This window comes from Rousettus aegyptiacus, unplaced genomic scaffold, assembly GCF_014176215.1.
Source record: "Rousettus aegyptiacus isolate mRouAeg1 unplaced genomic scaffold, mRouAeg1.p scaffold_m13_p_7, whole genome shotgun sequence".
NCBI classification, from domain to species: domain Eukaryota; kingdom Metazoa; phylum Chordata; class Mammalia; order Chiroptera; family Pteropodidae; genus Rousettus; species Rousettus aegyptiacus.
In genome coordinates this window covers 60,983,322-61,000,027 of record NW_023416310.1, presented here as the reverse complement: position 1 = coordinate 61,000,027, position 16,706 = coordinate 60,983,322, and the positions used below count along the sequence as shown (strand labels likewise).

General features: G+C 35.1%; 1 protein-coding gene across 1 annotated transcript in view; it reads right to left on the bottom strand.

Annotated features, from left to right (window-relative positions):
* The window catches only part of TMEM182 (transmembrane protein 182), a 48,667-nt gene extending 33,243 nt beyond the window's left edge, over positions 1-15,424 (bottom strand). Inside the window, exons 1-3 of the mRNA XM_016161853.2 lie at positions 14,766-15,424; positions 14,429-14,528; positions 12,718-12,816 (exon numbers count right to left, since the gene is read on the bottom strand). Coding sequence (XP_016017339.2) covers positions 12,718-12,816; positions 14,429-14,528; positions 14,766-14,897 — 331 coding nt within the window. The 5' untranslated portion in view covers positions 14,898-15,424. The remainder of the gene's footprint in view (positions 1-12,717; positions 12,817-14,428; positions 14,529-14,765) is intronic.
* Between the last annotated feature and the right edge of the window lie 1,282 nt (positions 15,425-16,706).

Below are 16,706 nucleotides of genomic sequence, written 5' to 3'. Positions count from 1 at the left end.
ACAATTAAACAATAAAAGGAAATGAAAGGTATACAGATTAGAAAGGAAGAAATAAAACTGTCTTTGTTCATTGATGACATGATTGTCTACGTAGAGAATCTGAAGGAATAGACCAAAGGGGGTAAAAACACTCAGAGAATTAAATATAGCAAGGTTTTTGGATACAAGATTAATCCAGAAAAGTCAATTGACTTCCTGCATACCAGAAATGAACAAGTAGAATTTGAAATTAAAAACACAATTCCATTTACATTAGCACCCCCAAAAAATAAAATATGTAGGTATAAATCTAACAAAATTTTGTTGATGAACAAAATTAAAGAACTAAATAGAGAGATGTCCTATGTTCACAGTAAAAAGACTCAGTATTGTCCAAGATGTCACTTCTTCCAAACTTGACCTACAGATTCAATGCAGCCCCAATCAAAATATGAGCACATTATTTTGTGGATATCAATAATCTGATTCTAAAGTTTACGTGGAGAGGAAAAAGACCCAGAATAGCCAACACAACACTGAAGAACAACAACAACAAAGTTGGAAAACAGAAACTACTTGACTTCAAGACTTACTATAAAACTACAGTAACCAATACAGGGTGGTACTGGCAAAATAATACACATACATAGATCAATGAAACATAATCGAGAGCCCACAAATAGATGCACAAAAGTATAGTCAACTTATCTTTGACAGAGGAGCAAAGACAATAAAATGGAGCAAAGAAAATGCTCTTGGAGAAAGTGAGTATCTACATGCAATAAACAGAATCTAGATACAGATCTACACACTTCACAAAAATTGTGTGTGTGTGTGTGTGTGCGTGTGTGTGTGTAATCTTGTCACATGATTTTGCAATCACTCTCCTTGGTATTCACCCAAACAAGCTGAAAACTTGTGTTCACACAAAAACCTGCACACAGATGTTTACGGCAGTCTTATTAATAATTGCAAAAGTTGGAAAAAACTGAGTTGTTCTTCAGTAGGTGAATGGATAAATGAACCGTGGTACAACCATCCAATGTAAACGTATTCAGCACTAAAAAGAAATGAGCTATCAAGCCAAGAGATGACATGGAGAAAACAAATGAATAGAATTAAGTGAAAAAAATCAATCAGAAAAAGCAACATACTAATGATTCCCACTATATGACATTCTGGAAAAGGCAAAACGATGGAGACAGTAAAAAGTTCAGTGGTTGCCAGATTCTGAGGTAGAGGAGAGGTATGACTAGACAGAGCATAGAGGAATTTTAGGGCAGTGAAACTATATAATATTGTAATAATGGATACATGTCATTACACATTTGATCAAACCCATAGAGTATACAATGCCAAGAGTGAGCCCTAAGGTAAAATTTAGACTTGGGGTAATTATGAATGTATCAATGTAGGTTCATCAATTGTAACAAATGTACCACTCTAGTTTGGGATGTTGAGAGTGGTGAAGACATATATGTGCAGTGACAGGGGGTATTTGGGAAATCTCTGTACTTGTCTCGCCATTTTGCTATGAATCTAAAACTGCTCTGAAAAATAAGTCTTAGAATAATAAAAAAAAGAGACAGCTTAGCTGACTTGATTTTTAAAAATCATCTAACTATATGCTGTCTATAAGACATTCACTTCAAATATAATTATACAGAAATGTTGAAAGTAAAAAAAATGAAAAAAATATACACGTATAAATATTAATCCAAAGAATGAAAGAATGGCTGTGTTAATATCAAGGAGGTAGATTTTAGAATAAAAAGTTTACTGGCAACATTACAAAATGATAAAAGGATCACTCTACCAAGAGTATACAGCAATACTAAGTGTGTATGTACCTGACAACATAGCTACAAAATATGTGAAGCAAAAACTGTTATAACTTGAAAGAGAAAAGTTCAGTAAAATGAACAAGCCTCTTACATACATGACAAAGAAAAACTAAGACACAAATTATCAGTATCAGGAATAAAGCAGGGGATACCATACACAGGTACTGCATACATAAAAGGGACAATAAGGGAACATTATGAAGAAGTCTATAGATGTATATTTGACAACTTGGATGGAATGGATCAATTCCTAAAAAAAAAACATAACCCACAATATTACATTCATAATTTAAATAGCCCTATAACTATTGAGGAAATTGAATTTGTAATTTTACATTTCCTGAAACAAATCTCCTGGCCCAGATGGTTTCACTGGTGAATTATATCAAACATTTACATTTAAAGAAGAATTAGCACCAACTCTCCACAACCTCCTCCTGAAAACAGAAGAAATGACACTTCCTAATTAACTTTATGAAACCAGTATTACCCAGACGCTGATATCCAGATACTAAACCCAGTCAAAGACAGTACAAAAGTTTTCCTTTCCGAAAAAGAAAAGGAAAACTGCAGCCCAATATCCCTCATGAATACACACACAAAGATCTTTAATATAATTTTAACAAATAGAGTTCAGCAATATATAAAAAATATTATAGATTATGACCATGTGGGACTTATTTCAGGAATAGACTTGTTCAATATTTAAAAATAAATAAGTTTAATATGCAATGTTAATACACTAAAGAAGAATAATCTTGCAATAACATCGAGTGATGCAGAAAAAAACATTTGACAAAATTCAACATCCATTCATGACAAAAACTCTCAGGAAACTAGGAATAGGGTAAAACATCTTCAATTTAATAAAGAACATCTGTAAAAAAAAAAAAAAACCTACAGCAAACATCATACTTAAAGAAATATACTGGACATTTTCTCCTTAAGATTAAGAACAAAGCGAGGATGCCTGCTCTCACTGCTGTTATTCCACGTGGTACTTGAAGTTATAGCCAGCCCAATAAGGTAAGAAAAGGAAATAAAAGGGATATAAATCAGCAAGCAAGAAAGAAAATTGTCCCTATATGCCAAAGACATGATTGTCTATATAAAAAAATCCCAAGAACTCTACAAAAAAATCCTCATAGAACTACTAAGTAAATTCATCAAGGCTTCAGAATACAAGATAAACATATAGAAATCAGTTATATCTCTACTATCAATAAACACTTGGAAGCCACAATTAAATATACAATACCAGTTACAATTACTCAAACAAATTGAAATACTTAGATATAAATCTAAAAGGGCACAATCAGGCCTTATATGCTGAAAACTACAAAATATTGATGAAAAGAAACTAAAGAAGGTCTAAATAGATGGAAAGATATACTACATTTACAAATTGGAAGACTCAACATAATAAAGATATTAATACTCCCCAAACTGATTAATAGATAATTCTATCATCTAAGAAATATTTTTTATAGATCTAGACAAGACTATTCTAAAATTTATATTGAAAGAAAAAAGATCTAGAATAGCTAAAATAATTTTGAAAATGAAGAGCCTTGTGGGAGGAATCATTCAACCCAACTTTAGGACATATAGATAAAAATGGTATAGCATTGGCAGAGGGATAACACATAGGTCAATGGAACAGAATACATAATCCAAAATAGTCCCACACAAGACTGAATGACTACTTTTGACAGTGGTGCAAAAATAATTCAATAGAGGAAAGACCGTCTTTTCAACAAATAGTGCTAGAACAAGGGGACACACATTAGAAAAATACTAAATTGTACACTTTATACAAAAAGTAGCTCAAAATGGATCATAGATCTAAATGTAAAACATAAAACTATAAAACTTTTGGGGAAAAAAAAGAAAACAGGAGGAAGTCTTCAAGACTCGAGGCTTGGGAAACAGTTCTCAAACATGACATCGAAAATACGATCCATAAGAGAAAAACTCCATAAATTGAACTTCATCAAAATTTACTACAAGAAAGACCTTAAGGTTATAAAAAATTAAGCTACTGACTGGAAGAAAATATTTGGAAACCACATATTCAGTAAACGACTCATAGCTAAAATACATTCAGAACTCACAGTAATAAAATTCAATTAGAAAATACGTTGATAATTATTGAAGCTGGGTGATGGCAAGATATGGGTTTATTATACTCTTTTGTCCATGCCTGTCAATGTTTGAAAATTTCTATATTACAATAGTTTTTAAAAATAAAAAGAAGGGAAAAAACAGAATCTAGGACTGACATTTCAAAGTAGGTAGCAGCCTGAACATAAGATTTCTTTTTTTTTATTTTGCTGTGTTACAGATGCTGTCTATTTGATAGACTTCTTTACTGGTTGTTAAATAATTTTAAAAGGACCATGCCAGAATCAGACAAATTTTCACCGATCCCCTTGTAATCATCTGAAATATAGCAAACCTCCTCACTGGGTTCCCTTCCATTTCCACCCTTTCGTTTCTAGTCTGTTAACAACACAACAACTGGAGAGATTCTTTTACAAAATAAACTAGGTTAAAGTCCTCCATTGGCCCCCCTCTCATCTCACTTAAAGTATAGGTCAAGGTCCTCACACTTGCCTAACTTCTCTCAGCATCCTCTAGCTCTCTGACCAACCCCTCAACTCTCCCCTCACCCACTCTTCTGTTGTGCAGACTTCATTTCTATTCTTTCCACACACCAGGTATGTCTGGCCTCTGGGCCTTTGCATGTGATGTTCCCTCTACCTGGAACACTCTTGTTCCAGATATCACATGGCTCACTCGCTCACTTTCTACAGGTCTGCACTCAATTGTCAATTTCTCAGAGGTATGCTTTCTTCTGACCACATCGTAGAGTTTGTATCACCCGCAACTCTGCCACCACAGGCTCCTTAGTTTGTATAATGTTTCATTTTTTTCCAGAGCACTTGCCATCTTCCAATGTACTATGTACTATGTAATTGACTTATTTATGTTGTTTTGTTTTTCTTCCTCACTAAAATGTCAGTCTCATGAGGGGAGGGATAGCCATCCTGTTCTCTGCTCTTCCCCAGAACCTAGAACAGTGTCTGGCACAGAGTATGTACTCAATAAATATTTGTTGAATAAATTTTAATTGGTGTTACAAAATAAATAGTAGTAAATCTTGGCCAGTACAGATGGTTAATATTAACTGTCTTGTACTAGGATGATGCTGAGCATGATAATAACAGTGAATATTATTTATGAAGCCCTAACTTTTTTGCTAGAAACATTGCCAAATGCTTGATGTGACTGACACACACACACACACACACACACACACACACACACACACACACTTCAGAGAGCAGGAAGCATTTCACGAGGGAGAAGCTATGTTGCATTCATGAGCCCTGATGATGACTTATTTCAGTACTCTAAATTGGTATACTGTCATAAAAATATCTGACATTTATTGAATACCAACTACATGGTAACCACTCTGCTAAGCCTTTGTATTATTATCTCTTTTCATTTTAACAACTGTGTGAGATTGTTACTATGCTGATCTTCCTCTCACTAATGAGTGCAGGGGATTCCGTGGAGACCAGGAAGCCAGAACCAGGAAGTGGTGACCCCAGGTAGTGAACACAGATGCACTGACTGGAACCCCAGCTCGGAACCCTTACCACAAGCCAGACTCTGTGCTAAACACACTCTGTACAGTATCTATCTAGTCCTCAAAAGAGGGATCAGAGAATAGTAACAATTTAGCTAGACAGCAGAGCTCCATTCAACCTAGGGCTAGCCAACTCAAAACACATTACCTCTCTATGAGGCCTCCTTGGTCACCCTGTTTAATACTGAGATCCCCTCCACATGCACTCCATCCCTTTTTATTTCTCCAAGTTCTTGACCAAATTACTTTGTCTACTTTCTTCCTCCCCACTATAATGAAAGCTCCATGAGGGTGTGAATTTAGGACTGACTCTGAAGCACCCAGAACAGTGCCCAGCATGTAGCAAATATTTAATGATTTTTTTCATTGACTCTAGTTCATACTCTCTTCTAAGAAAAGGTCCAAAGCTTGGAGCAAAAGCAATAATATTTAAAAATAAGAAGCCTATACCAGCTCTTTGCTCCTATTCAGTCTGAATATTCTGCATGAAAAAGGCACAAGGAAATTAACCATTATTTACTCATTTTTGGGTCCAGCATTGGAGCTGGGCACAGAGTATAGGCAGTATGTATATAATTCCAAAGAAGAGCTTCAGCCCTGGGTCATAAGTGCTAGGAATAAATGTCTGGAATATCCCAGTGGAGGTGATTTTGTACCCACCATACCAGGACATTTGGCAATGTTTGGAGACATTTTTGATCATCACAACTGAGGGGTGCTACTGGCATCTAGTGGGTAGAGACCAGGGATGCTGCTAAAGTTCCTACAAGGCACAAAACAATCCCACAACAAAAAATAATTCGGCCCAAAGTGTCAATACTGCCAAAGTTGAGAAACCCTGGTCTAGAGCACCAAGAGGTGCCCTATCATTAGAGGCTATTTCTCCCTCTGAGTGTGGCCGACATTTTTGCAGACATCACAAGAAGTCTCTGTAGAGGCTGGAATCTGTCCTCCGTGAAGGGAAGCCAAGCCACACTGCTATAAATAACCATATAGTCTTGTTTATAGAGAGCAACCACCTTCATTATTGAAAGGGTAATATACAAACTGCCAACCAATCCTTAGATGTCCATGAATAAATTGTAGGAAACAATAATAACACTGTCTGAAAAAAGTGATTTTTGATTTCAGCTTTGAAGTTGGGCCCTGGAACTGGAAAGCATACTGTATCCTCATGAGCTGCCATGTTTGAAAGCTGAGCAAGCCCCCCTGTGAGTGGCACTCCAACCTGAATGAGAGGCGGCCCACACAAGGGTCACAGAGGCAGAGCCAGCCAAAAGTCAGGGACTGTAGCCACCTGTAATAGTAAAGCAAGATGTGTATGTGTGTTCGCAATTATTTTCTAAGGACTTGGTATTCTAATGCTGTGGTCTTTGAGTAACTATTCCAAGGGTTGGCTAATAGCAAAGGTATCATTTCCTCACTGCCACTCCCTAAACTTCCCAGGGTGAGGTTTCACATTCTCAGCATTCTGTGGCCTCGCCCCTGATGAAGATCACTGCTTTCAGACCTTATCTCTTGGGAGAAGAGGAGGAGGAGGGAGCCTGGGCTAGGGGTTGGCTCTGGGGAGGGCCTTCAGGCAATAGAATGTGAAGGAATGTAGAATAGGTTCCTGGGGGAGGCAGGGAATTGCCAGAGCCCTCTATTCCATTATTAGAGGGTTACTCAATTCCTTCCTGCTCCCTTCTCATTCTCATTCATTCTGCATTTGTCATTGGGGACCACCACCTCTTTCCCAAGACTCCCTCCTCCACCAGCCCCTTTGACAACACTCCAGCCTGTTCATCGGCTTGCTTCTCAATGCTTCGTTCTTTTTCTTCTTTGTGGACTATCCTTGTTTCTCTCTTTCTCCCACTTAGTATTGTTATTTTACTGCCTCCTTTCCTATGATTTTTTTTTCAAAAACCACCTTTACAATGTCCTATCAGTATCTATTGGGCTAAAGGAAAATTAGTTTTGCACATTGAGCTGCTTGAATTATTTCAAACTGGTTTTCCATCATCAACCCAAATTTATCATATCGAAATCCAAACTAAACTTTCATCCTCCACTTCAAAACATGCCCCCTCCTCTCGATCATCATGTTTCTGCCTCCCTTCCTGAATTTCCTTAGTTAAAATCGTTCACAGTTCAGCACCATTTGGCAAGCATGTTGGTCTACAGCACAGCAACAATGAAGACAATCTATTCCAAATGATTAACACATATTATAAAAATTGTTAAACATGTATAATTATTTTTAATGTGGATGCTGCATCTAACATTTAAAATTTAAGAAATCATTAGGTAAAAATATAAAGAAATGTGTGCTATCTTAAAAGTAGAAAAGCGAGATACACATTTGTATTTACAATGAATAAAACTATTTACAATATGCATATAAAAAGGACTGGAAAGAAATACTCTAAAATAATATTTACTGTTTAGGGGGAAGTGAGTATATTACACCTTTTATTGTATATTGTATAAACTGAGTTATATGTTCTTCAAAAGGAAATTTCTTCATCATCCTAGATTCTTCCAGCTTTCTTTTGTTTGCCTATCAAGTTTTATGCATTAACTCTTTAAATATCACTGGCATTTATTATTCCCTTTTCATCTTCGCTGTCCTACTCTCGTTCAAATCCCAATGACTTATAGGCAGAGTTATGACGCTAGTGGCCAGAGGAGGAGCTTCAGGCTGGTCCACTCAACACTCTGTCCCAGCCTTTCTCTCTTCTCCTGCTTCACTACAGAGGCTAGAAAACCAACAACTCCAAGTCCCGGCCTAACATACACCATGTGACATAATTCTGATGAAGAAAACAGTGTTAGAAATCTACTGAAGAATTCTAGGGACACTTGTGCTCTTCCGAAGATGGAAGAACAGGATGCTGACTGTCTAACTGCCAAGGATGGTGGAAATAAAAGTTGAAAGGCACTGGGGCCCCAACAGCGTCACTAGGGCAGCTGCCTATGAACTTCTTATTGTGGGAGAAAAATATTCCTTATTTTGCAGCTACTGTCTGTTTTCTGTTACTTACAGCCTAAGGTGTTGCTGACCAATTATGTGTTGCTTAGCTGCCTTCCTGATTTCAGTCTTATGTCATTTCCTTCACCCTACATTTGTTATAATGGTGATGGGGAAAAAAGACCAGAATAGAATACTAAATAAATAAACACTGACAATAAAAGCAAAGGACAGCTGACATGTGAAAACAATGTGGAAGACCTAAAAACTACAAAAAGTATGAGTAAAATATTTTAAGAGTAATCTAGGTCCATTTAGTAAAGTTTTAAAAAATTCCTACATATACTGGTTGTTACGTAGGGCATTACCACAGTACGGTCATGAAGATTTCCAATACTCTTACGTAGAAACAGTCATGGTACAAAAATATATTCAGCCTACAGTGGATACAATGGTGAACCAAGCATTAAAGACTTCACTGTAGGAGTTGAGAGTTGAATCGGGAAGAAAATACACAAACAAAATAATCACAGGATAATTAACATCTGTGCTATGAATTATCAAATTAAACCATGTGTTCATAAAGGAGAGCCCAGTCTAGTCCAAGTATTACTGGGTTAGGGAGCCAGCAAAGAAGGCTTCCTTAGAAAACTGAAGTTTGAACTATCTGGGAAGATAGACCTGCTTTGTTAGCGAAATGATGGGAGGAGGGGTTGAAAAGAGAAATAGCATTTGGGGATGAGGGATGGTACAAATAAAGGCCTAGGAGATAGAGTACAAATACTGATTCTGAGGAACCCAAAGAAGGTCATGGTGGCTGGCCTGTGTGTGAGTGTTTTTGCAGCTGGTCAAGAGAAAATGAAATCATGTTTGACATAGTCTGCTTAGAAAGAAAGCCAAGTACGAAATTTAGTTTAAAAAATTTTTCCACTTGGAAAAAATAAAATTGAAATAGTTAACTGCTGAAAATATTACCTGTAATTTCTGTTTTGTCATTCTATACCAATAGTTAAGCATCTACTAAGTACCAGCCACTATATTAATTTCTGGGGATGCAAATATGAGTATGAAACACTCTGTGTATATAAGGAGTTGCAACGGACAATGAAGGTAAACAATTATAGCTAAGTAAAATGAGCATTTTGATAGAGGTGTGGTCACAGGCTAGGGGGACATCAAAAATAAATGATCAGTTTGCTCAGGGGTTGGATTATCTTGGAAATTAATCTATGTCCAGCACATGATTATCAAGTGATACTAAATAAATGAACTGTGACTGAGTTTAAGCATGAAACGAACAAGAAAAGCTCAGTTCTGACAGACATCAAAAGGTATGGAGTTGTTTAACGGACTTCGAAGTATACAATCCCACCTCAAAAAACAATCTGAGAATTAGAATACCCCTCTAGGCTAGGGCAATCATTAAAATAACTGGATTTTAGCATAACAGAATTTTGGATAATATATTTGCGATTTTAAAAATTAAGGAAACACTGAATTAGACCTAACTATATACACAGGTCAGAATCAGACAGAAAGGTAGAATAAACCAACAACATATATTTAACTTATTTTTTCATTGAGAGTCAACTAAATGACTTATACTTAAAAAACTTTTAAGCATTGAAATTAGCCTTTTCATTCACTGCATTTTATAAGTTATCAATAAACAAAATCTAAAGATTTGAACTTTTGCATTAGTTCTGGCAATGATCAGCTGTGTAACAACAGGGTCATGTGGTTTCTCAGTGTCTCAGTCTCAATCTCCATATTATGAAATAGAATAATTTTATCAGTAGCATCCAATGATTCTAAAAGAGTTTTTCCATAAAAATCATATACCACTGTATTATTTTCACTGATTTCAATATTGGCTAACTGTAACTGTAAAAACTCAGAACAATATAAACCATATTTCTAATAATTTGCCAGGCCAGCTAGATCAAATTTTACAAGCAATACTTTAAATTTATCAAAATAAACTAGCAAATGTATCACACCTGATAATTATGAAGCTGCATGAAGCTACAGAGTTGCTACAGAGTCTAGTGAAGATGGTATGGCCCCATTGACTTGGAAACACACACTTTCAATTCAGATAGAATCCTTTGAATGAAATCTATGCCCTTCTCTTGGATAAAGAAAATGATTTTTTAAAAAATTACACAAATATAATGTCAGATATCACTGTACAATATCATGAAGATAAATAGAATGTGTATGTACTATCTATGCTGTAGGACATACCTCTTCCATCTCAGTAATTTTTACTTAAAGTGTTTTATAAAGTTGCATAAAGTGAATGAGCTACAATATGTGTACCAAAGGGGAATTTGATAATTTTATTAAAAATTGGAATAAGGTTTTGTCATTAGATCCAAAAAATGACACAGTAATTATTGCAGTGCTACATAATAATTCTAAGTATAATTGCAGTATAATTTTTCTGACATGCATTTACTATCCATCGCCATCATAATTATTACACATTGATTATGTTACCTTGTTTTTCAAGTTTTCTATTATCTCCATGAGGTTCAGACTTTTTAAATATGTAGATGAATTTTAAAATACATGGGGCCTCTAATACCTGTCTCATCGCAGGACCTCAGCATATGAATATCAACAACAATACTAACATTTATGCAAATAGCTAAAGTGCTAGTAAACCAACTGTGTACTACTTTTTAGTTCATTTACTAAAAGTAAGAACATTGGGGAAAGGTTACCTTTTTTGTAACTTTTTGTAATATAAAATGTTTTATTGTACTCTTTTCTATGCCATCTCTTCTCTTAGCAGTGAGAAAGTCCACAGCATACATAATACAAGAGGTTTTGAAAAATGTAAATGAGATGTCTCACTGAGGTTTTAATGGGGAAAAAGCAGCTACACTGCACATATTTTCAAGACCAAAAGTCACAGTCCTTTTGACTGTGTGTAACAAGCCGCCCCAGTGGAGGACAAGCACAGCTGCAGATCAGCTCATTTCTTTTCCTATCCAGACCCCACATCACTCCATAAAATGTCATAGTAATGATGTGATATAAGCAAATATTACATCCTTTGACAAACTAAAAACAAAATTATAATGTATGGAAATATATGTTTTACAAAAAGATGAAAAAATGGATGAATAATAGAAGTTCTATGCTGGTTAATTTTGTGTGTCAGCTTGGTTAGACCATAGTACCCAGTTGTTTGGTCAAACACTCATTTAGATGCTGTTGTAAAGGTACTTGATAGATGTGGTTACCATTTAAAATCAGTAGACTATATGTAAAGCACATTATCCTCCATAATGGGAGTAGGCCTCATCCAATCAGTTAAAGGTTTTAAGAAAAAAGATTGGTTTTCTGAAGAAGGAGGAATTCTCCTCAAAACTACAACACAGAAAGTCTAGTTGAGTTTCTGTTCTTCAGACTCAAGACTGTAATATCAACTCTTATCAGAATCTCCAACATGCAGGCTGGTCCTACGATTTCAACCGTGTCAGCCAGCCTCCACAACCACACAACCCAATTCCTTAAAATCTCTCCCTCAACATCTGTCTCCTATATTTATTCTATGGAGAATCCTGATTAATACAAGTTCATTCAAAGCATTAAATATATTAGGAATTTTACGAAAAACAAATATTTTAAAGCTATGTTTATGACATTAGCAAATTCTATACTAACCCTTGGTTTTAAGATTAGGATAAGCACTCTTTATTAAAAACTTCATGAAACCAGCTGAGAATAAAGTTAACATACCAAGTTTATGTACTTTCTATAAAACTAAATTTATATATTATATATTATGCACTTTCTATAGAAGCTAAGATTTATGTTCCTTCTGTAGAAAAAAAAGGAACAGTAGGAAAACACAAAAGAAACTAATGACATCTGACTATTCTCTTTCTATGGGATATCACACATAACAGAGTTCAGTCACTTTGTAGGAATTCAGTAGCATAATCCTATGTGTAACAACTGCAAAAAAATATTTTAAAAGCAGGATGTATATTACAATATTTTCAATTGTCAGACTAGTTGTAGGTTAGTTAAATCCTTAAGAAGCAGATCTTGTTAATGAATATCATGATTTTCATATCGGAAAATGTGCTTTTAAAAAATTATCTTTATAAATAGCAGGCAGATTTTAATGGCTTTACTTTTAAAGTTATATTCTATTAGGATGATAAATGGTGCGTTAAAAATGACATCTTATTCTTTTGTATATAACAGACTGATATCAGAAAAAAAATGTTGAAGTTATAGGACATTCTGAGGACAGCGGTACTTACTAACTGCAGAGTCGTAGGAGGTAGAATTGTGCTCGCCCCTCATGAAGGGATATGGCGACAGGTAAGCGTGCATGCAGTTCTTGGACAGTGGTTGATTGGCTAGGAAGAAAACCAAAACAGTGGTATTTGTTATTGAGAAGCTGAGCAAAGACTTGTCCTAAGAGAAATATGGAGTCTGGGGGTACACAAGCTAAAGAAAACTGCAGATTAGATCAAGAAATTCAGAGAATTGTTGACTGAGAGGGGAAGACTTTCTAAAAACCTCACATTGAGAAGAACCTGGAAAGTGGATTTATTCAAAGCATCCAGTTCATGACATAATACAGTGCAGAGAATGCCTGTATTATCTATCACCTTAAAAGTGAAGGCACCACATTTTATTTATTTTCACAACCATATTCTTCAGTTCCTAATACAATGCCTAGCACACAGTAAGTGCTCAAAAAATTATTGTTTTTAAACTCTAATAAACTTAGATTTAAACTGGATCAGTTCCAATTATATAAAGTTTCTTCTACATCCTATTTTTAGAGAAAAGATGGAAATGATAGATAATACAAGTTAATGATTCAAACACATTTTTAGCACTTGAAGAAACCACAAGAAGAGAACTTTTATGTTGTTTGAAAACTTGAAAATTTTAATTATGGACATTTTAAGGAGGAGTAAAATATTCTTTCTTTCTCTAAATGCTTGATGAAATCTTCCTCTTGCATGGCCTGATTTATCCACTTTATCAGTCTAAATAACTTTTTATTGACACATTGCATGTTCATTCCTCCCTGAAATGACTATAAGATAGTCTACCAATTATTCTTCTCAAAATGTCATTTCATTGTTATTTTGTTCCTTTTACATGTGCCAACTTGCCATCAGCTTGCTTAAGTCTTCCATGATCTCCTATTTTTATTATACATTCCATAATCTTGACTTTTGTGCAAATATCATATTTTGATTTATTACAAGAGTACTTTATAAGTAGACTAATAAGTTCCACCCACAATAAGCTTTAGGGTAATAAACAGTACTTTTATTCATTGGATGAAATAAGATAAAGGCTAGCTATCTTCAATGAGCTGATTTTCAAAGATTAGTACAATACAATGAATATGGTTGAAAGAATGCATCATATTTTTAAGATGCTATTCCACTTCAAAAAAGAACTTTAAAGTTTCTTTGAGAGAATGAAAACATCAAAAGCAAGGCATGTCTTGATATTGCCCACAAACCTGGTTGAATTCCAAACAGAACAAGCTTTCATCTGTCACAGCTGATAAATAAGTTTTATCATAAAAAATATTTTTTAATGTTGAAGCCATGAATATGAAATAATACATCTCTAATTCTGGATTTTCTAAAGAATAAAAATGATTATTTGTAATATAGCCATGACGGGTACTCAAAAAAAAAATACTATAAATAACATCTCATGTTAGGTTTAGTGTATTTTAAATGCATGCAAGGAAACAGTAAATAATTCAATTTAACAATAAATATCTAGACTCTTATTTTTAGGTTAAAATAAAATAATTATTGCTATGGCCATTTCTACTAACTGAAAAGGAGTCACTTCATGAAACTTTCAATGACACCCTATTGAGATTCTACAACTAAGAATCATATCCTATTTTGTAAAGAACGTATACTAAATAAGAGGCTGCTGACTTTTATTTTAAAGGCAAAGGAGAAAATAAAGCTAAATTGTACTTACTATACCAGAACTTCCAGATACTGGAATCATTCTCTTCCACAATCCCATTAAACCAACATCTCCAGAAGAATCCTTCATGGTGAAAAGTAACATTCTCTATCTGCACAGAACACAAATGAAGTAACTTGCCTTCAACACAAGAAACATAATCTAAATTGTTATAACCAGGAAATTTTTTAAGCAATGCATTTTATCCCAGTAATAATGATCAGTAGCTTTTTACATATCTCTTCTATGAAGAAATAGACACTCCACTGTTATGCTCTAATTTCAAGAGGATACACAAGGCTATCCTCACCACTACCAAGTACATCAATATTTTGAAAAAGAAACGCACATTCTGTTCACCTGAACACTTCCCCACTTCAGTCACAAGAAGCCAATAATCCGATCCAAAAGCCACCAAAAAAAGTAAAACCCCCAAAGCACCAAAAAGAGCCCCAAAGAAGATGGTGACATTTAGTTTCATTTTTAATCCAATGATTTCCCTTTAAATAAGAAATGTTAAAATGGTAGACACCTAGCTTCTCAATAACAACAAAAAGAATAGAGTTTTGAGTAGGCAGAATCTTCTTGAGAAGCCTCTCCTAGTTTCTGTTTTGGTGGCTTCTCACTCACAACGAGCCGGTAGATTGTATTCCCTTTGCTCACCCCTGGAGGGACTCCAGCCCAGCAGCTGAGAATGGCTGGCTATTTTAGGAAACTGATTGAGGAGCTGTCTCTCTCCCATGGGGATCAAAAAATAGCTGACCTTCCCCTGACTGTAGAGAGGAGTGTCGGAAATTGGCTAGGATGATCATTATCCATAGAAATGGATATAAGATGGAATGGTGTAAAATCATTCATAGTATCAGCCCAAAGTCATAAGTGTCTGAGAAAGCTCCTCTTGGTCTACAATGGTCATTACAACCCCAAAGACACTTAAACCTCTCTTTGAAGACATAAAAATCACAGCCATAGAGAACCACAAAGACTTCTCTTGAATACAACTGAAGTTTTAACTAATTCTTAATTCCTTTTGAATGCGTTTGGGATAGAAAATAATTTGTGGGTGAAATGATCTAATACAACACTGAAAATAGTTTGGGTTTATAACTTAGACATTCATATGTGTACTTAAAGGATCAAGAATATGGTAATGTAAACTACTTAAAGTTTTGAAAAGTACTTTTATGCAGCAAACACTGTTGACATAAAAATAGCACTTTCTACAGTAGTTCCCAGATATTATACAAGTTATTCCAAATAATCATCACAAAAGTGGACTGAAGAAGAAAAGTCTAAAAAATATATAGTTTTCTGGATCAAGATGAAAGAATCTGGTCTGCTCTTTTGTTTTCATTATAAATATCCAGTTTCCTCAATAAATGAGTCATACTTGACACCCATGCAATCTACCCAATAGCAATGAGTCCACACTTTTTTCATGCCTTGTCTCTATGGTTTGTTTCTTTTCATTTCTCTGAATATTCCAGAGAGTATTTTTTAAGTATTTTTATATTTTAAAACTTCTACTGTCCCTATGGCTATTGCCTTTATATTCTCAACAGTGACATGAGCTACTGCAGCTTCAAACCAGGCATCTGAACTCTACCAACTTGCCTCACCACTTCGTCTGTCTGGCATGGGACAGGTCTGTAGATGTATACATGGTGAGGACAAAAAGATGCCTCCTCAGTAAGGATGTAAGACCTTGGCCAGCTCTAGTTATATGCAATCAGAGGTGCCCAAAGGTCATGACTAAAATTCTGAGTCACAGAATCAGTGACTTTGAGGGTTAAATGGAATTTGAGAGTTCACCTCAGCTTATCTTTCATCTAATACTCAAATCTCTTTTAAAAGACTCCCCACGTCATCAAGCTATGCTATTTCCAGCCTGTTGGACTTAAAGATATTGATAACGTTCACTCACCTCTGCCTTAATTTCACCAAAAGCTGCTTCTCTCAAGTTAATTAATCCTATTCTGTCCTCTGAGTGCACATATGACAGAACTTCTGCTATTTTGAAGAAATAATTCTCTCATGACCCCTCAAACTGGAACTCCAACTCCACCTCTAAATATGTCTTTTTTTTTTTTTCTAAGCTAAAGGTCCTATTCCTTTAAACAAACCTTAGATTGACACAACTCCAAATCTTCTTGTTGTTCTGGTTCTTTGCTATAATAAAGATTTGGTTGAAGTGAGGTACAGTAAAATATTCTGGCTATAGTCTAAGAACTTACACCACTTTTCTTATTTGAATGCTGTGATAAGTAGAATAATGACCTCCCAGAGATGT